Genomic DNA, 21776 nt, shown 5'->3' on the forward strand with positions numbered 1-21776 from the left:
ACAGAAGCAGAAACAGCCACAGAAACAGAATCAAAATACTACAGCACGTTTTGCATTAGAAAGCAAAATGGTACTAAATCCCCAATGTGTGGCACTTGCCTGTCTTTTGAGAGCAGAAATAAGGCACAGGAATTAGTGCAGAAGGGAAATACTTAAAGCCTTTTCCCACAATGTCTGTCCTTTCCTAGCTTAGATCCAGCCACTGTGCAAGGCTTTTGTTCATTAACAGCCATGCTATATGCTGCCACTGGAATTCAGGTGGGCACAGAGCCAAAGCACCCCACCAGAATAGGAACAAGAAACAGAAGGAGCAACACCAAGTGCCTCTGGAGAATGTGCAATGGTCGGGGGGCTGGGCTCAGCCTTGCTACAGCAGGAAAAGGAGAAATGGGCATGGGAGAGGCTGTGCTACTAACTGTTCAGAAGGATATTTTATAAATGAAACTCATTATGTACTCAATCTTCCTGAAGACTCCTAACACTGCAGATGTGTATTTAGGATGAGGCTGTATCTCCCACATTGCCTATTCCAGTGTGGGCCTAGTGGTTTGCAAAGACTGCGTTTTCACACCAAAGAGGTGAGACAAATTTTGGATCTGCTCCTGGACCTCACAGAGGGAAGGGAAGAGAATTCTGGAGCCTGCTTCACACTATTCTTATAGTCTGAGTCTTGAGACTCAGGCGCCCATGTTAAGGAGGCCTCCATGTTCCTCCACCTTCCCTTGACAACTCACGAGCTGACTTAAGAGGCCTCTGCACTCAGTCACCTTTGTTCAGGACATATGGCTGATTTTTGAACATCAGGAGTATACACTACCTACAGAGAAATGACTGAGCAGTTATAGGAAACTGCACCAATGGAGCAGAGCCCCTAATTTTTTAAAATAATTTGATGGAATGTAGAAGAAAAAACAAAACATCTGCTTTAAATATGCATTAGAGAGAGATAATTCAACTTTGCTTTGCATAAAATGCATGAGTTGAATTCTAGTTCTGTCAGGTCTGTCAGAGACATCCTGACATGTATCAGGTTATACACTACATTTTCAAAACATTCTTTCACTGGTGAAACATACCCCAGGGATCTAGCCTTAAGGAAGTTACAGAGCAATACAAATTAACCCGTTCATCTTTGTCATACTTATCAGGCTACAGTTTATCCTGACCCAATCCTAAAAATACTTTCTGGTTTTCTGAACTGATACATTTCTGATTAAAATTAAGTATGTGTGCAAATACAGAAGGAAAATTTCTGGAATGCCCAGTATTATTTATAGATGTAAGGTAAACTATCTCTTGATACGTGTCCCTGAACAGAGAATATCAAAACATAGGCACAGAGAATGAAAGAGCCATACAAAGAATACTGATTTTAATTGTTTACTTTGTCTGTTTTAAAAAATTATGAAAACAGAGTGGAAAATGTGAAAGGCATAGGAGTTCTGACTTGCATTTTATTTAACTTGGCAAAGAAGCAGATACACTGTACTGACAACATGGGATCCTGTGATTAAGACTCAGAATTGGCAGGTCAGGAAACCTGCCAAAGCTTTTAAAAACCTCTTGGCTATGGCCCAGCTGACAGGACCCTTTACAGACCATAAGGTCTATTGCTGTTTGAGCCTCAGGTACACACAATTCAACAGACCTCAGTTTTCTCACCAGTGAAAGTGTAATTATATCATAATTCTCTTGAATATTATAAAACTCAGCATGCTAATTTTGTGCTACAGGTCATCAGATACAAAATGGAATGAAAAGTATTGTCTTGATTTCATCAGTGGCCGCAGTGGGCATATAGTGACCAAGCCATCTTAGGAAAGCTTCCAGCCAAAGGACATATTTAAAACTGTGTCTCTGCTGAGGCACTAAAGAAAAGAATTGGAAGTTGTGAGCTGCTTCCACTGTGATATGACATCCTTGACATGACTCAGGCTGAGGGAGCCTATACATCACAACCCAAAAAAAGCCCCCAAGGCTGGCAAAAAAAAAGCAGAGAAAACAAACTACCACCAAAACATGGACACTATTTATCAAAACAGCTCTACTGAGCCAACCCCCGAAGGACTGCATGGCACAGCTTAAAGCAAGGGAAGATTTATCTGTGCTCCTGGGAGTGTTACTCTTCCTGTCCTATGCAAGTAAAGACGACCACTTTGTTCGCCTTCTGTATTACCCAGTCCCCATCCCTGCCCTTGCAAGCCAGAGTGGCAGCAAACAGGATTTGTGCACAGAGAGAATGAGAAAAGAAGTTCTTTTGTTGGCAGTTGTTCTGATTCAGCACAAGGTTGGCTGTGCATTACAGCTCTAAGCAGTTACCACCCACAGAGGGGATCTGCACGTTTATATGAAAATAAGTGAAGGAAACATGGATGGCAGACCCAGGAGGCAGGCTCTGTTGGTTAGCTTAGGCAAACCTGCCCTTCTGTGTAGGAGCAGCCTAAAGGTGAAGTTTTAGATTAAATGTACACATTTTCCACAATATCTAACTGGTGAAATACCTCAATGGACAGCTCTGATGTGGTGCACCTTGAAGATGTCAACTGACTCAGAACACACTACAGGGTTACCTTCTGTGAGTACCTCCTGTTCCATCTTTGCCAAGAAGGTTTCCTCTGTGACTCCTGTAGGACTTGCAGGGTGGCAGGGTTAAGTGTGGACATTCAGGAGAGTTCCTGATCTTTCACTGGAAGTGCTATGTCATCTGCTGAGATTTCTAGGCATTCAGACATTAGGCTCATCATCAGGCAAAGGGCCCTAGACAAAGGGCTTTAGGATTCTCGAATGTTAGTCAGCTCAGATAAATTAGATGCTGACAACAGAAATTTGGTAGTTCAAGCTTCCCTCTTGGAATCCTTCACAGTTGAAATGTAACATTATTTCACATCAGGGTGATACCTAGTATTATGTTTATTTGATTGCAGGAAGGAAGGATGGACATAGCCATGAAGAGAAAGGCACTCTTGTGTTAAAGTTTTCCTTTTTCTGTACCAGCAAAGTTGAACTGTGAACTGTGAACCATACTGTGAACTGTATGGATCTCATGTGACACATCTTCCTAGCCTGCGTGTGGGTGGCCCTCAGGGTCTAGAGTGGAAGTCTGATTTCTCCAAAGAGTTAGGACATCTGTTAACTACAGCACTCCCCACTCTACTGCTTTGAAAACAGATTAGAGTGTCCTTTGTGCAGCCACAGCAAATTCTGCTCTTCAATATAGTGTTCTTTGTTACAATAACCTCTGGTCCCTTTCTTGCATCTTGTGCCTGATGCCAGGTGCTTTCAATAATTATTTGTATTCAATAATTACGTGCATGCACAGGATCCATTTCCACTCTCACACATCCATCCCCAAACTAGCAAAGACAGGGTGATACCTGTAGCTCTTGAAGCACTTTCTAAGCCTCAAAATTAACAAAGCCCTTTTCAGAAATGTAGAAAAATATCACCTCCCTAAGCTTGGGCTGTGCAAATCATACACCTCACCAACAATATCTCCTAAAAAGAAGGCAGGTATAATCCATGCTGACTGACACTGATGCAAAGTTGTGTCATGTGCACAGAAAACTCTTCCTCACAGCATTCTTCCTGTGTCTTCTATACAATGCTATCTAGGCAATAACAGCTCAGAACTACACAAAAGGCTTGCATTTGCAGGTCTGAAAAAAGTGCATTGGTGCGGGAAAACCACAAGGTCTTCTTTTCAACTGATTTGTTGTTCTTCCTCCCATTAAGTTTCTCTTCAAACATGTTTAAATGTATTTTAACTGTTTATGTATCTAGCATAGTTCTTTTCCTGGACTCCAAAGTCAGTGAAATATTGATGTGAAGGATTAAGCTATTCTTTTTATTACATTAGCTAGTGTGTTTGGATTACCATCCCCTGCCATACTTCCTGCTGCATGTGTGAGCACCCTGCTGTGTACATTTGGAAACATTATTAATTACCCCAACAAGAGGCTCTCCTGCACTAGGCAGGAGCTGTGAGCTTGAGACATTTGGGTTGGTTAACAGGTCAAGCATACACAGCTCAGAAGAGCAATGACAGGACAATAGGACACGGGCTGTGTCAGTGGAGGTTTAGGCTAGACATTAGGAAAAAACTAATCACTGGAAGAGTGATGGGGCATTGGAATGGGCTGCTCAGGGAGGTGGTGGAGTCACCATCCCTGAAGGTGTCTAAAAAAAGATTGGATGTGGCACTGAGTGTCATGATTTAGGTGAGAAGGTAGTGTCAGGTCACAGGCTGGACTTGATCTTCTCAAAGGTCTTTCCCAACTCAGTTAATTCTGTGATTCTGTGACTTGCAGGAAAACCAATCACATACTCCAAGCATAGGAATGGTGAGAGGAACAGAAGCCGATAGAAAACATGGTTGGTGAAAAGAGTGAAAAAAAAAAAAAGAGGGAAAATGAAGGCTAAATGCAAGGTAGGACTCATGGGCAGCTCTCTCCTTGCATGAGACATTATATAAAAACATTCTTATGTCTTTTCTGCAAAGAATGTCTTAGTTCAGCCTGGTACAGCTTAGTTCAGAAAATATTGGGTGCGTTGCTATCAAGGTCTTGAAAACACCTCTAAAGAGACACATTGTGCCCAATGCCTGAGTAACTCTCCTCAGCATCCATCTGTCCTTAATGGGAATTGAAAGCCCAGCACTGATCTGTCCAGAGCCTGTCCATCACAAGCCAGACCAGGGGAAAGTGCTGTGGTACCAAAAGCAAAGTGGTTGCTATACCTTCACTGCCCCAGGGCTCACAGCTGCTGACTCTCTTTGCCTCTTGGTTACCCACACATCCCAATGTCCACCTGAAATCAGAGCTGGCTAAAAGTCAGCAGGACCCACCTTAACTCAATGTTAAATCCAGCCTGAACATGGATAGTCCATTCACATCGTGCATTCAGTGGGTAACCCTCCAGCAAAATCTGACCTTTGGAGGCCCGAAGAACCTGCCCACACCCTGGGGAGAAAAAGAAGAAAAAAAATTGTGTGAAGGACCTTCAAGAGACATTTGAAAAAAATATAAGTAGAAATAACACCAGAAGGAGACGATGGAGTGGCTTAGGAAGATACACTCTTTCTTACAAGGCAATGTATAAAATACTGGGACAGCCACACAATGGTTGTGAAGAGTTAGGATTGTATTGGAGTATTGTCTAGGCTAAGAGTACCCCCAGGAAAATTGCAGTTGATTGCTTCTGCCTGGTTTGCAATGCAATTTCGTGAAACCATTTCTTTCAGCTTTTGCCTCTCTGTTAATTAGCCCACCTACACACCTGGCTGATGCTCCAGCTCAGAACAGTTTTGATGGAGCCCATGCTGACATTTGCAACCATTGAAGCTGAGGAAGCTGGTGGGAAAGCGACAAAACTACAATGAACACCTGAATTAGCTCAAGCAAAAGAATGAGACAAAAAATCTGTTGCACCCAACGTCATGGTTGCCAGTTCTTCATAAGGAGACTCTAGGAGGAAAAAGAGCTGATATATTCATAGAGGACAAGTTTGTCCTCAGGATTCACTACATCATCCTTGCATGTTAATGCCACCATGCCAATTAAGATATATAAACATCACAGCTCCTCTATCATTAGCGTGACACTGATGACTCAGTGTGACACATATAGAATATACTATATGTGATAAGAGCCCTTATCTCTTCTTTCAGGTTCATTCTTATCCTTCCTCTAGTCTTGTTCCACTCTGCCTGTGCTGCTCTCAGTTTTTCACCATACTATGGAATGTGCTTCAGCACCAACAGGATAAGATGAAGTACTCCAGTCATTTATGCCCAATCTAAGAAAACCATCAGAGGACAATGAGCTGAGCAAATAGCAGACAAGGTCACACCGGGGGAGCAATATCTTTTCATGAAAATCCTGCAGCTGTCCCTAGGCATCTGTCCAGGGATAGTTGTCCTAATTCCTCATCTTGAATGCTGAACATTTTTAGCCCAGAGAGTTCTCTCACCTTCAGTAACCTCTCCCTTTTCCCCAGCTATAAAATTTGGCTAATTATATTTTCCTCTGTGGAAGATGCAAAGTCGTTTAGTGATTTTTTTCAGAGCTTACTGTGATCTGCACATGCACGTCCTAGCAAAATGCACAGTTAAGTCACTGTATCAGACAGAGCTAATTTTTCAGCTCCTGGTTTCCTGACTACATCTTTCCAAGTGGAGTCTTGCACATGGCCACCTCCCCTGGTAAGCCTTCTGTTGCTTTGCTGGAGTATGAGGCTGTTATCTGTAAGCCAAAAATTGCAATTCAGTCTAACAGTGTCACCTAATCAGGAGAGCCTACACACTGCAGATGAGGATAAGCAAAAAGTTGAATGACCCAAAAGACCTCCACAGCAATTCTCTCACTTCTTTTTTACCTCTTCAGTCTGACAGAAAGCTCTGCTGCTTCCATCTGTTTCCCTAGAGAAACCCTAAGCTTTTAACCAATAACCCAGGAAGAATGTTTCCTACTGAAACAGAGGGTTTTAACACTCGCCTCCGGGCCCTTCCTTCCCGAGGGAGAAAGGGTGACAGTGACCTGATTCGGTGAAGTACCGAGCATCTGTGGTTCCCATTGATCATAGTGTCTGGAAATCAATCCTGCTGCATCTGGTCTATGGGGAAACATGAAGACTGCAGGTCAATTCCCGCTCTTTCTTCTTAAGAAAGTGTTGCTCAAATGAAATACCCTTTGTTCATTTACCCTCGGTTACCCTTAATTAAGCAGGACCCAAGGAAACAGAAATCCTGCTCAGAAGAGTTCCTCAAAAGTGTTTCATCCTCTTCTGTGGCTCGCTCAGTTCCCTCTGTAAAAGGCGAGGATTAATGAGTGTGCCCAGCAACCACATTAGGATTCAACGAGTTCAGCAGGATCTGCTGTGGTGAAAATGATAATGCTCCTTCCCACAGCAAGAAACAGGCCCTTGTGCTGCCATTGGCTCCTGCCTCAAAAACAACCTGGGACAAAGCTGCTAGAAATCTTCAGAGGGTTTGACAGGGGGCTTGGACCACCTCAAAGAAAGTTTCCCTTTCGTCCTGAAGGGCTTTTGAGTTTTCGATGCCTTTAACAAAGGAAAGCCAGAGAACTGGTGCAAAGAGATACTTGTATGCACGGCATACTAAACACACTTCTCTGTTTGCTGTGGTACAGCCTGAACTCTCTGAACACTGGCGCCGAGGAAGTAGGTTTGGCCAGCAAAGCAGGTGGTCCAGAGACTAAAGAGGAGCCATTCAGTAACCCTCTCCAAAAGAACGTTCTCAGGTTTGCTCCCACCCCTCTCTGCACGAAGCACCTTTGCGATCACATCAAATCTGCGCTCTTTAATCTCCAGCGCTTCTAGCAGAAGTTAGGCTGACTCCCCAGACCAACAGTTCAATCATATGTTGATCAAAAGGAGCCTTTTCTCTTCCTATTCTAAATCTGCAGGAGACCTGGAAAGCCCTCAAAAATAATTTACATCATAAACACAAATGCTGGCAAATTCTGCCTCATTTACAAAAAAATAAACCACTTTGGCAGAGTATCAACATCCTTGTTCCGTTCCTGTTCCTGAAAAAAAGGCAGCTTTCAGGGCCACAGTAAGATTTCCTCCAAGGCTTGTTACTAACAGAGAATAAAAAATTCAGGAGACCTCTGAGTTGTAGCCCACAGAGACCCATAGGTCTATGGAGGGAGAGGTCCTGAGACGACCTTTGGTAAGGACACGTTATCTTCTGTTTGAGTGCTGCATCTCAGATGTGAGGCTCCTTCAAAGGTCAGGACGACTGAAAAGAGGAGAAAGACAGTAGAAAGGTTTCTGCTATTCAGAAACAGGCTGATATGGGAAGGCAGCTGTCACTTATCACAACTTGCTGCTTCCTGTTGGTTGCCGGTCACCAGTATTATGTGAAACAGTAATGTTCAGAAAGTTTCAAAAACTGCAAGTACTCTTGCCTGGCACAGGGTCCACATTTGGACAGCAGAGCAGAGAACAGCTGTTAGCAAACACCACTTTCTCCCCTGCTTTGATGGAGCATGTGCCTTGAAGTGACATTACAACTTGGGGCTGGCAAAAACTGCTGGAGTGCAGGGTACAGAGGAAAGGGTTCTGCAGGGTTTTCAGCCATACCCATGCTTCCAGCTATGCCAGCGCATACTACAAACCGGACAGACCCATGGGCCATCCCGTGGTACTTCTTCCTCGCCATGGCTTTATATCATTGCTACTTTTGCTGGCAGCCCCCACAAATCTCTCCAGGGGACTCACCCTGCGCTGGCCAACGCTCTCAGCCCCTGGAGCGCTGCGGGGCCTGGGCCTCATTGTTCCCCCGGAGGCACCCAGACCGTGCCACAGCGCTCCCGCCGCCGCGTACAGCATCAACAGGCGCTGATCCTGCCCGCAGATCCCCCGCGCTCCCTTCCCGGCGCCCATCCCGCGGGATGACCGGAGCCTCACGGCGCGGCCTCCGCGGGCCCCCGGCCGCCCCCTACCGCCCGTGCGGGCCGGTGCCGATGCCTGCGAGGCCCCTGGCGGCCGGGGCTGCAGTGGCCGCCGGGCCGGGCTGCAGTGGCCGCCGAGCCGGGCGCGCCGTGCCCGGGGCGCTGCCTCAGCACGGCAGTGCAGGGATGCGGCCGGAGCGGCGCTCGCCCTCCTGCCCGGCCGGCCCGGCCCGGGAGCCGCGGCGCGGCGGCAGCGCCCGCCGGCCCCGCGAGAGGGAGACAGAGCCCGGCGGGAGCTGCCGCCCGCCCCCCGCGCCGCACGGGAGGCCGCGCCGTGCCCGGCAGCGCTGGCCTTGGCAGCGTAGGACGGAGTAGGCAAATTGTTTACATCCCGCTATTACCGTGCTGGCGCTTCTTTGTCATTCCGGGATTTCTTGGCCCTCTGCCGCTGGCGAGGCACCCAGGGCTGGCTGCAAAGTTTGAGCTGTGATACCGTATGCAGGTACCGGAGATGGCTCCTCCTGTGCTCTCCCAGCTGAGGTGTACTAGCACATCCACGGCTCCAGCAGCCTGTGCCTGCTGGCATTCCAAGGCTACTTGCTGGCCGCCCTCCAGACCCAGAGCCACATCGCTGGGAGGCGCAGTCCGGCACCCATCGTGGGTGGGGGCTGCTTTCCAGACATGCGGTTTTCTCCATGCCTGAGCCATGCATCAAGGCCAAAATTGAGTTAGCCACAAAAGGGGAGCTCGGGATGTGTTGGCATCACAACTGTCCTCTGTGTCCCCACTGTAAGAGTGGAAGAGACAACAGCACTGTCTAACCTTCCTACCCCACCTCTCAAGTACCACAGAACCACATGAAAGAGAGCACAGCCTCAGTGTCACACTGGGTCCCTTAAAAGAGCAGGTAGTAAGAAAAATGTTATAAGACAAAGCTGTCCAAACTTTCAGTATGCAAAAATATCCAAATAGACCTCTGTGTGAAGGTGTGTTTGCTTCAATACAAGTGGGAAGAATAAACTGAAATATACTGTAGGCAACCAATGTATTCAGGCAGATGGAGGAAAAATTTGATGAGCTAATGACTCTTTCTTGGCTCTTCTTTTAAAGAGAATTCCAGAGAAGCTCTAGCATGCACCTAGAGAAAATGGGACTTTAAAGTGTTCTCAGAAATCACACCGTAAACGGCAGGGGACTCAGTTGATCAACTTCAAAGCCTCAAGGCTGAGATAGCTCTGTTGCTGAAACATGTTGATTCCCCACATTCTGCTATTTGAAGCAATGATTTTGTTTTATATGCTTTCACCTCCTGAATGATCATGGGCAGTGTTGTGAAAGCAAGTTAAATTGTTGCTTTAAATTAAATGACTAAGAGAACACAAGCCTAAGTTATATAGCTGAATAGACAGAACAGAGTAGGGAAAGCAGAATCTGCTTTTATCCCTTCCAGCAAAATATGAACAAAGAGACAGTCAATAAAAATTGAAAGAGAGCTTCACCTTCACTGGTGGGAAATTGGTGAAGGAAATACCAGTCTTAAACATTACACAGTTACCTGATGGAATTCATTATTGAAAGACAAAATTGGGATTAACAACTTAGCAAAACTAAAAAGCAGGAGCTTTTGTACACTGTCAGGAACAAAACCTTTAGATATTGGTACTGGGGCCTGAAACACTCATTGTTGTGACATAATCAGAAGTTACAAGACAGTGTTTTCCAGAGGCACCTTGAAGTGTGTTGAAGATGTGTGGCAGAGGAAGGAAACCCTGGGATATCTTTAGGGCTGGCAGGGCTTGAAGGAGGACAGAGGGTAAGCTCTTTTTGATATAGCTGCTGCCCTTGTAAATGTTTATGCTTATGCTCAGGGTCTATGATGACGTGAGTCCAAGAAATGCAGATTACAGAAGATTTCCGGAGTCACGGTAGTTAAAGTTTTAAAATAAACCAAACCCAAACAGATATTTTGTAGGGTTCTAACTCACCATGACATGAGGCCCAGTCCAATTCCTGGGCCTCAGACAAGCACTGGGAGAGAAGTTTTTTTCCTAATTGTAGATCTGCTTACTGCCTGGTTGTGTTTGCCTTCTGCCCGTGCCCTTTGCAAGAGCTGCTTTGCAGGAATAGCTGGAAAGGCACAGCATGGCCCTGGCTCTGTCCCACCACTCCCTGTCCCTGCCATCCCTCCCTGCCCGTGCAGGACACTTACTCATGCAGTCCCCTCCATACCAGCCAGCTCTGCACTCTGCACAGTAGATTCCCTTGATGTAGAAGTCATCGAGTGTCCCTCCCCAGGAGCCATTGCGACAGGACTTGCAGTTCTCGAAGATGGTGCAGCCTAAAAAGAGAGCCACTGTGTTAGATGAAAGCCAAGGTGGATTGTCCTGTGGGAAGAGGAGCAGCCTCTCTGTCTTTTCCACAGAAAATGCCAATGATGTTCATGACTGCAGAGGTGCTGACAGCTCTCCCGCTGGGAACCATACCCAACCTCCACGCCCTAGGCAGCTCTGAGATTTGGAACCAAACTCCTGGTCTGACTTGCCCAAACCTCTAAATCTCATTGCTCCAACTGTAAACGCCTCTCTCAGGAGTCTGAATGTGTGTGCTGATGCCACTTGGGCCCAGCCTAAATTATTCTGATGACTTCTAAACTGGTCCTAGCTCCTCCTGCTCTCTCCTCCTATCCCCTTTCACTTTTCTTTTTCCTCCTTGCTTGTGGCACTTCCAAGTTATCTCTCCTCTTTTGCTTTGGGGATGCAAATCAACCAAGAGTACTACCAAAACACTCCTGGTGAGAAGCCAGCTGTCGTGTCACCCTTTGGCAGCTTCCAAGCCTGCCCAAGACATCCTGACAACACTGCTAGTAGAAACAACACTGCTGTTGGGTTTTTTGGCCAGTGATGCTGCCTGCTTTGAGGGAACCTTGCCAAGTGTCTTGCTGCTGTCAGCTTGCAGATGAAGGAAATGGAGGACAATCCCATGCCTCAGTGAGATGTGCTTGTTCACCACTGCCCTGCCCAGCATCTGCCATGATGCCTTGGCCGAAGATTTGGTGTGAGCACAGCATGGCCACAAACATACCTGGGTGGATTAAGCAGGAGTCACACTCATTCTCCTCGTTCCTGCAGCAGGGAATGGTGTAGCCCACTCTTTCTTTCTGTCCTGGGCAGATGCACTCGATCTGGTCGTATTCACAGCATTCCCGACACATGATATTCCACTCGGCTCCTGGGCAGTTTTCATTGATCACTGTGTACTCTGCAGGGAACAGAGAGGAGGACACCCAATCCATTATCTGATGAGGACTGGCAGGATCCTTTGTCCAGTGGTTTGTCAGATCATGGATGCCATGAGGCTGGCCAAGGTCTTCAGCCCAGAAACACCCAAACTACGTGGCAACATGCACCTGAAATGTCAGCATGGTTTGCATGTCTAAGGAACACACAGGAGTTTCACAGTGCCAGCCAGAGGAAGCAAACGGACCAGAGGGAAGAATATGTTCGCTTTCTCTGCAAGGCCTGCCCACTTCTGTGGTGAGAAAAATAGCTTTAAAAAAACACAGAGGATGATATCACATGAGAAAGTTTCTTCAGATTGCAGGACTGATTTAAAGCATCATCTATAGTATAGATTATTTAAACTATGATTGCATGTTTTGGTTGTATTTCTGCTTGTGAATTTGCTATTCTTGAAAACTAGGGGGCCCACCAGGAAAGGCCATTTTTAAAGTTGCTTTTTAGCTGGTTTTACTCCCTATTTTCACCCAGAAGCACATGTTGTTACATTTGACTTCACTGCCAAAGGAAACAAGATTTTTTGTTATTTTTAAAGGTTCATTTTGCCTGGCATTTCTAATATGGTAACATCTTCCTATTATTTAGCATAACCTCATATGATATCTAAGCTATGCTGGAAGTACCCTTTTAAGAAACAACCTCAGACTGTGACTCAGGACTGCCACAATAAGTGCAGATCCTGTCTTTCTCCACCAGTGTGCTGTCTAAATTCTACAAAGAGAGATCCAAGGAGTGCACAGAGCTGTCAGCATGCCTTCTAAGCAGCTGACAGCCCTGATGACTGCTTTCATGGAGTTTGATAGTAAAAAGAGAGAGCAGACTAGAAAGATGAGACATGAAGGAAACTTAATGAGACTAGCTCTTTTTTTCCCTTCTATCCTCCTCTTCTTTCTTTTTTTTTTTTTCCTTTTTTCTTTTTTAATTGTGGTTAGGTAACAACCTTTTTCCTTGTGTATTAACAGGGTTGCCTTGTCATGAAACAAGCCATATATCTCTAAGGTGAAACACTCCCATCCATGCCTGTACCTGTCTTCCTTCTCACACGAATGTTTTTTTGTTTCATTGTCGCTGACAGCCTAATTACTGTGCCTGCTGGAGCTCCCTACCACTGAGCCTTGCTGCTCTGTCTCACTTGACTCTCCATGACCTCATGAAGCCTGGTTTCTGGAAGCTTATCTTCTCCCCTAATGATTTTTACTGACTCCATAAAAAAAGGACCACCAAACTGTTTCTTCTTTTCTTTTTTTTCCCCACTTTGGCTGGGAAATGAAATGCAGCCCTTTGTGCTCCTCAGAGCTGAGCCTATCCCTTGTGCCTGGAGTATGGACCACTGCTGCTCTAAGTTTAGGAAAGAGGCTGCATCCCCCCTCTCTGCCCCTATAATCATTCCAAAAACAAAAAGCTGTTCCTTCTGTCCAATAAGATTCTGTATTTTTTGTTCCAGTAGTGGAATCTTGCATTGAAATAATCTTATTGTTCAGCAGTTATAGACCCTTTTGCCTGTAGATCTTTACAAAGTTCTCTTTCCAGATGGGAAAATGAAGCACAAGGGAGGTGAAGTGACTTTGCTCAAGGTCCCAGGGAAAAACAATGGTAGAGTGGGGAATTAAACTCATGCCTTCTAATTTCCAGAATGGCAGTCAGTCATCCTGGCCAGACTGGGGCTTCTTAACCTATGGCTATTATTCCCTTTTAATTAAGCCTTTTATCTATGAATTGTATCTGATTCAGATTCCAGAGAAAATTAATTACACACGTTTAATTATCTCCATGGAACTGACACTCCGTTTGATACATCTCACCATACAAGGCAGACAATAGCTGTGTCTCTGGTGTATGGGGTGGGGGTCTCACTCCTTCCTGAAGCAGCGCTCTTTAAAGTCTGACTAATAAATAACTACCCACCACTCAGAGCTTTTGTAAAGCATCCTTCAAATTCTCATTCTTTTCCTAACTCAAGATAGAAATCTAATTTATCTCAAGCTTGCTAAAGCCTATTAATAAAGTGGATATATTATTCAAGAGAATTTTTTGTCTGTAAAATGATCCAAGTATTCACAGGCAAACTTACATTGGGGTGACAAAGGAAAGTCTCCATCCTTGCAGGAGCTCACATCCTGGCAAGGTAAGGCTGTGAGCAACACAACTTCCAAGTTAGCACTGAGAGATGAGCTGGACCATGTGACATCCAGAGGTCCCTTTCAACCTAAATTGCTCTGTTCTTCCCTAAAATATTACATATGTATTTGCATGTAGGTAGAGAGTGTGAATGTGTGCATATGAATATTTATTTTCATATGTTGATCTTGTGTACACAACAGAGACAAAAAGCAGAGACCACACTTACTCTTGGTGGATCAAATGTGTATATTTGTAGAATAAGTTGACCTTGAGGTAATATTTAGTGTTAAGAAGGGAGCAGCTGATCTTGGCCCTTAAAAAATTGTAGATATATACTTTCTGCCACCTAGAAATGCTTTTTGCTCACTTCTTTTGTCTAAGCTTAGACAATGAAAATGTCTAAAAAACTATCTTTTGACTTACTGACAATTCCCTTTCAGGTTCTCAGCTTCTGCAGTTTGGGCAATTTATGTAGCCTTGACAAGGAAATTTTTGGATTTGAGATTTTTAAGTGGCCCTTCTAGGATTTTCTTCACAGAAATCATGGAATCTATTATTTTGAGGTTCTGTAGAAGCTATTCTTTAAATAAAATATGATTGAAGGGTTTATGCATCCCTTTAATAACAAAAGGATCCCTTTTGTTTTATCTCTGGGCTACTGAAAAAAAGGCAGATAAAACCTTTGCCTCAGAAGTTTAAGAGGGATATGCAGAGAGTCACTTATGTGTGTAAGCAATGTTTGTTTGTGTGGCTGAGCTCAGCCTGTGCTCCGGGGAGGCAGAGGCATAACCCTGCTCCCCCTTGTGTGTTTGGGGATGGGCAGCCACTGGCAGCTCCCCCACACACACTTGGCCATTATTACCACAAAACAGAAGAGAATGAGGCAGAGAAAAGTGGGGGAAGATTTATTGACTGAGTAAAATGCTGAAAGCAAGGCCTCGGCCAGCTGTGGCAGAGAGAATTGTGGGGTGTTTTGTGAGCTTTACTTTGATAATCTTCCAAAGCAGGCAGTCTGGCCTGCAGGCAGTGACTGGGTCTTTGATTTTGGGACAAGCCGAAAGAAGCTGCTTGACAACCCATGCAAAATATTTAACTGCAAAGAACAAACAAGACTCTGGACAGGCAAATAAACAGTGGATTAATTTATGAGATTTTAATGATGGAAGAAAAGCCCATTAAATCCAGGCATAAACAGCTCACATGGAAGCAGCTCAAGACCATGGAAACCATGCAAGAAATGCCTGTGTTGGGAAAGCACGCAAACGTCCAGGGCGTGTGCTGGAGGGAAGACCTGCTTGGCTCAGGAGCCTGGCACAGCTCAGCACAACACTTCACCTGATGCTTTGGGTCCAGCCTGAGCAGGACTCTGCAGTGGGAGATCAACATTTTCAGGCTCAGATGGCAGTGCAGTCATGCCTGCTACCTACATCTGCACCTAGCAAGACCTCCTCATCCCTACAGCATGTCAGATCCTGGAGGATCTGTCAGTGATGGAGCACACCAGTTGGAGGTGGTGCTCCAGACAATGTTCTCCTTGTTGGCAGTGTCAGTCGAACAACAGTTCACCTCAGTGATGCTGCTGCCTCCCCTCATGCCCAGAGCTGAGATCAGACTTAAAGCTTTGGTGATTCAAGAAGAGATTCACAAGCACATTGTTGCCTCAGGGGTGGGTCAGGCTGCTCATCATGGTGAAATGTCAGCTTCAGCTGACTGATCTTTTGCCATTGTGAATTTGTATATCATAGACACCTCGCTGGATGGAAAGGGATTTCTGCTCCAAAGATCTGAGAGCTGGGAAAACTGTGTAGCTAAGAAGTAAAATGAATTGAAGCAAGTCCAATTATACCAATTATTTCTTGAGTCTTCCACTTCTTTAAAAGAATGAGGATTTTTTAGAGTACAGTCACTTTAAGCTGATATAAGCCCTTGCTGCTGCTAAGATGGGACATTTTTCTCCCCCCTCTCCCTGACTTCCCATTCCCACCCTTGTATTTGTGCTGACAGTAGCTGCTATGTGGAGGATCTGATGACTGATTGAGAAAAAAACCAGTTTGCCATATCTGTCCTTGGAGGGAACTTCCTATGCTGCAAGTCCATTCTGTTATCCTGCGAAAATTATCCTTCCATGCCTCAGTTTATCCATCAGTAAATTGGCAAACATTACTTAAGCTCAAAGAAATGTTATTTCAGATTGCTTTGAAAAGTGCCATTTGCAGTAACAATGCAGTGTAAGACCAGATACAAACAGATAGATACATGTCTCGAATTTGAGTCCATAGAGGATGACTTTTTGAAGTGATTATTTAACCAGTTTGTGTTCCACAGATGAGAACATGCCCCTTTGTGTTTGATTTCATCCTTATTTTTCAACATGCTGCTCAACGACAACTACTGTCTTGAAGAAAGGAACAAGCAGTTGAATTTGAAGGAGCAATTTCTTAAGGCTGTTAGTAGGGAATGTTTGGCCCTGTAATAATTCTGAAAGGATTCTTTAACTTCTCATTAAAGAGAAGACAGCTTCAACAGAGATGAAACCTAGTAGCAGCTTACATTTAGGTCCATCTCATTTTTCTGCTCCTTTCTTACTTGGTTCTGCTGCCATTGCACAGGTATGCAAGCTGGGCCTCACCCCACAGCCTCAGGTGTGTGGACATTGACAACAGCAAATGCTCTGAGTGCAGCCCTGGCTGAAACTGTGGCTCCATTGTGATGAATAGTAAAATTCTCCATTTGATTTCAGTGAGGCCAAGAAGAAGGGAAGAGGGATATTCCCTTTAAGAGACTTTTACTGGGGCTCTTGGAAAATTATGTACCCCAAACCTTTAATAATAAAGGAAAGTGCAGGTCTTTATTGTTGACCTTTTTGCCTGCGATAAACTACTGTGCAAATTGTGTCTGTCTCTTTGATGTGTTAAGAGGATGAAAGGGATAATGCTGTCTCTAAAACCACTTGCTTCTCTTTAGAAATTATGTACCTATTATTCTTTCAGCAGCTGGGCTAATTAAAAGAGGAGTTGAAATACATCCCTGTTTTAGCTTTACTCAGTGTGCTTACTTTATGGTCACAGATCTTTGCTGAATAATTAAACTGCTGCTTCTACAGAGTCAGTCAGCAACCTTTTCTGCCTGTAGTGTGTGCTTTCACACAGTGGCAAGTGGGGAGAGGCAAAAAGAAAGGATCTCTAAAAATCAAAGCCAGTGGAAGAACACAGGAAGAAATCTACAATACTAAGTGGAATCTGCCCACTTAATAAATGCACACTAATTTGACTGCCTTTTTTAAAGAAACTTCTCATTTAGTTTCTTCTCAGTATTTATGACCTGGCATTTGTGATCTTATTATTGGAACTGTGGCCTTTTGGCTTATTTGAGAAAAGCTGTGGCAGGAAGAAATATCCAGGTTAAGACTCTTCAGAAGTTGCCACATCACCCTTCAGGCTTCAATTCTCTCTGGGACAGAGGATCTTATTCTGGGCAGAAAAATTCTACTAGTATGATCAGGAAGAGAATTTGTCTTCTCTGTGCTGCAAGACAAGGAACAGGAACAGGTAATGAATGTAGAATTTTTGAGTAAGTGACAGCATTGATGATGTTAGCCTTCTGCAATAGGAGAGAATGTTTGGAAATCTGTGGAGAAGAAGCAGCTGCAGTATTGAAATTAATTCATGACCACGTCACATGAGAATGTGCTCGTGTCCTAAATGTAGAGGAGTGGAGCTGGACCTCTTGTAATGGTGTGAGACCTGCAACATGTTGACAACTTTAACTTGCAGTTAATGTTGCCCAGACAGAAACAGTCCACACAGACTGCAGCAACCCTCCACAAATTTTAATCCTTGCAGCTCCCATGGAGTGTGTAGTCCAGCCCTGACCAAGGACTGAAGATGCTCTGTCTGCCAGGCCTCTGTCCCTGCTGCTGGCTTGCCTCTCTCCCTGTGGCCTTCCTTCCAGTTTGCCCCTCACCATGTCCCTGTTCTTGCAGGAGGGAGAGGGGCATCACATGCTCAAGGGAGGTCCTGCTGCTGGCAACTGCATCGTCCTGTGGAGGTCACGGTCCTTCAGGGCTGGTGGAGAGAAAATTCCTGGGCATTGGCAGGCTTGCAGGGACTACTGGGAGCTACTTGAAGAGACCTCAGGGTCAAAAGTGAGCAACCCCAGCATTTTTTCCAAAATAAAAAGCAAGTCTCTTCCCCTTTGTCCATGCTAGGAACCTAAACACGTGAACTGAAGTAACCCATTTGCTAAGATTGAATGCATCTGGACGTGTCTGAGTGCATCTGGCCTTCACTTCTCTAGACAGAGGCTGAAGGGGGAGGGGAAGAGAGGTTGGGAAGGGTTTAGATAGGCAGAAACACACAAAAACACACATATATTTTTAAGGAAACATGAGTCACTTGCACTCCAAGTTTATTCCAAAAAGTAAATTCCCAGACCGCCCGGACTCCTGCCCCCAGCTCTCGAGGCAGGCCCTGTGCAACTGGGTGTGATAACTATGGATAAAAATTGGATACATCTGTGGGGAGGAGACAAAACGCTATTTTCCAACCTGCCCTGACATGTTAAGGCCACTGCACTTCTGAGTTGCTCCCCTGTCTCCGATAGCCCCTCCTGCTGTGGCTGGAGGAGGCCCCCTCATGGTGCCAGCTGTGTGCCAAGCAAGTGCCAGCAGCTGCTCCACCAGCAGCAGCAGGGCAGGGAGGCATGGCAAGGAAGGGCAGGGGGCAAGGGGGACAGCTGACATCCATGTGTCTGTCCCACAGGCTCTTCCACACTGCTCCTGGTGTGTGAGGAGCGGATATTGGGGGAACTAACACCCTCCCTCCAAAGCTCACAGCCCTTGTGTGTCACTGGCCATTGCTGTCCTTCCTCCTGCCTCCCCTTGTCACTGCTGCCAAAGGGACCATTGCTAGATGACTCTGCAGGTCAGAGAGAGACGTGCTGCCCATTCAGCAGGAGGGGTTTATGCCCACCCAGCTGCCTGAGAGCCACAGCCTGTGCCCAGGGATACTCTGCCACTGGCAGGGCTAGTTCTGTGCCACTCCAGCACATGGCACATGCCATGGAGCCACCTTGCCTGCCCAGTGTGCGAGGTGGCACATGTCTGAGGGACCAGCCACTGCAGGGACAAGCCAGTGCATGTGGCACAGAGGTGGGGAGAAGCTCTCTGTGCTTGTGAGCCAGGGGGAGCTTTGGCAGGAGGCCAGCCTCCCAGGATGGCTGCAGATGCTGCTGGCCAGCCTGGTGGCAGATGACCCTGGTCATCACCCATTCCCTGTGTCCTGAGGGTTTGGCAGGGAAGGGCACTGCAGAGGCAGACTCTGCTGCAGCCCCTGCTGAGGGGGCCTCTGAAGCACCATCCTTGACACCAGTTCTTCACAGCCATTGAGATCTGAGTGCCTGCAGATCTGACAGCTCCCCTGGTAAGAGGAGTCAGCAGTGCTGAAATATGCAGCAGCTTCAAGAGTGGGTGACTTGAGGGCACCTCACCTCCCAGTCCTTAGGGCTGCAGCTCCCAAGAAAGCAGCCCACGATGCTGACAGCTGGCTGCTGCAAGCAGGTCTGGACACCTCCAGCTGTAAATAGCCCAGGTTCGTGGCCATAACTACAGCAAATTTGCACTCAACAGTAAATGCTTTCTGCTCAACCTTATCAAGATAATACTTGCTGGTTCAGCAGAAACTGGGATGGGGCTTGAGAACAAAAAAGATCGTTCTGCTTTAACAAGGCTTCCCCTTCGAGAGAATAATATTGGAAGAGCTAAATCCCAGATTGGAAACAATGTGTGGGTTTTGTTTTCTTTTTTTCCTTCACTTTTTTCTCCCTTGCCTTCATTCTTGGTGTTGAGGCTGGAGAGGAAAATCTCTGTCTTGCCAAACTAAACAAATTACGCTTTACAATTCAGAGACTTAAATGCCTCTTTTTATCATCATTTCCGTAGCATTGAGTGTTGAGAAAATAAAAGGAGTAATAAGCAAAGTGATTGCATACCTTTTTCTTAATGGCCATTGGCAAACAGATTCAGCCAGTTGTTTCTCTTTAAGGCTATTAAGTTTGCCTGAAAATCATTCCTGGGTAAACCTACACACACACACACTCCATGCTGACAAGAAAAAAAGTACATAAAGCAGAGCCCTTTCTTTCTATTATTGCTGTCCCTGCAGATCTCTCTGCTTCCCATGACAGTGACCACACTGAAGGAAGGGGGCTCACTCAACCATGCCGGAACACACACGCTCTCTTACAGTACCTCTTGGCAAGCAGGAGATGAGCAGGAGCTGCAGAAGGGTGAGTCCTACAAGTGTCCAGGGTGCTGGCTCCATGCTGCCCAGGCCAGTGCAGCGGTGTGACTGCTCGGAGAGGGAAAGCAGGCAAACAGCTTTTACTGGGACCTCACCAGCTCCAGGCTGCGAGGGATCTCAGATTTCAGACCTCAGCACGCTCCCATCCTCACCAGAGGGGAACTACCTTCAAGAGACTTCTCAGGCATCCAGAAGCACACGTCACCCCAAACCTCTCCAACTGCTGCCTTAACCCTTTCTGGACTCTGGCAACAGATCCTCTCTGTGATGGCTTTATTGGCTCAGTGCTCAGAACACAGATAGCAGCTTTCCCTAAGAAAAGAAAGCTCTTTTAAAGCGGGGAGAAAGAGAAATGCAGATATCTCTCTATATGAGCCATCCCGAGTGAGCTGAAGTTGCAGGCATCTCCAGAAGGAGGCACTTTGTCCCTTTGGGCTTGTGGGGCTGATGCATCCTCGGGGTGCCAAGGCAGGGTGTGGGGTGGGTGCAAAGGGATTCCTGTCCCACACTCCCACAACTGGGCAGCCTGGCCAAGTGACACGGTTCACTTTACGACGTGTTTAAAATAGCCGTGCGTTTTTATGGTGGGGCAGATGAATGAATGAGGCTCAGTAAAAGTTCACTCCACAGTGGATGAAAACCACAACACACAAAAGGAATCACTTGGCACACGTGTGCTTGTGCTAGTCAAAACCTTCTTACTGTCCATTTCTGCCAGGAAATGCAATTTTGGCAAAATTGAAATGTTTTGTCGGAACATGCTGATATTGAGGAAATGTCTAATCCAAACAAAGGAGACCATTTAGTTTGGATTTTATCTTTGTGTCATATTTTGTTTTGCCTTTTCTATTAGCACATGCTACTGACTTTTTTCTGGTCTTCAACCAATATTTTATAGCAGCATACTTAATTTTCTCTAAATTTTTCCTTGAACAATTTTTTAATACTTTCCATAAGACGTTTTTTACCTCTAAATCAGACTTTCTCAATTTGATTTCTATAGCAAAATTTCAAAATTAACATATATTATGAGGGGGGGAAAATTGAAAAATTGGAATTTGCTTTGGAGTAGGAAATCAAGTAACCCAAAAAGCTTTAACAAATACCAACAGTTTGTAAAACTCAGGCATGTTGAGCAGCCTCAAAAATTTGAGAGCCATTGCCAGTGGAAGCCTTGAGTAGTTCAGTGCAGTGCAAAATCACCTACACCTTCAGGTGGTCTTTCATGGGGTGAATTCCTTTAACCAGACATCTCTCTAGTTTAGGCTTGTCTGTCTACCAACCTCTTCACTTGACAGTGTGAACAGTCTTTTCAGGGTTTGTGCATCTTCCATATAAAACAGTACCAAAGTATTTTTTTCCCAAATCTTTAACACTGATACAAACCTGCCATTGAGAATACTAACAGAAGAAGACCTGAGATGGGTGTCAAGATTTTAGCCATTATGGCACATAATCCTTGCTGAGCTAGTCTGGCTCCTGCCCTGGATGCTTTTCAGCTCAGGAGGTCACAAAAGCTCTCCAAGTCCCACTGGGCCTTATTATGGCTCAGTTACTACATTCTCCTGGAGCCCTTGGTGGACATCTCTTGCCCCAGGGCCCTGAAACTCTGCCTTGGTGGTCCCTTGCTCCTTTCTGATCATTCA

At 45.6% G+C, this 21776-nt stretch overlaps 1 protein-coding gene across 2 annotated transcripts in view; it reads right to left on the reverse strand.

Annotated features, from left to right (window-relative positions):
- The window catches only part of PAMR1 (peptidase domain containing associated with muscle regeneration 1), a 55251-nt gene extending 34973 nt beyond the window's left edge, over positions 1-20278 (reverse strand). For both annotated transcript variants that reach the window (XM_058807245.1, XM_058807244.1), the window contains exons 1-4: positions 20079-20278; positions 11496-11672; positions 10624-10752; positions 4844-4958 (exon numbers count right to left, since the gene is read on the reverse strand). In XM_058807245.1, the coding sequence (XP_058663228.1) occupies positions 4844-4958; positions 10624-10752; positions 11496-11672; positions 20079-20151 (494 nt within the window). In that variant the 5' untranslated portion in view covers positions 20152-20278. The remainder of the gene's footprint in view (positions 1-4843; positions 4959-10623; positions 10753-11495; positions 11673-20078) is intronic.
- Positions 20279-21776: the final 1498 nt, after the last annotated feature.

This window comes from Ammospiza caudacuta, chromosome 6 (assembly GCF_027887145.1).
Source record: "Ammospiza caudacuta isolate bAmmCau1 chromosome 6, bAmmCau1.pri, whole genome shotgun sequence".
Classification (NCBI taxonomy): domain Eukaryota; kingdom Metazoa; phylum Chordata; class Aves; order Passeriformes; family Passerellidae; genus Ammospiza; species Ammospiza caudacuta.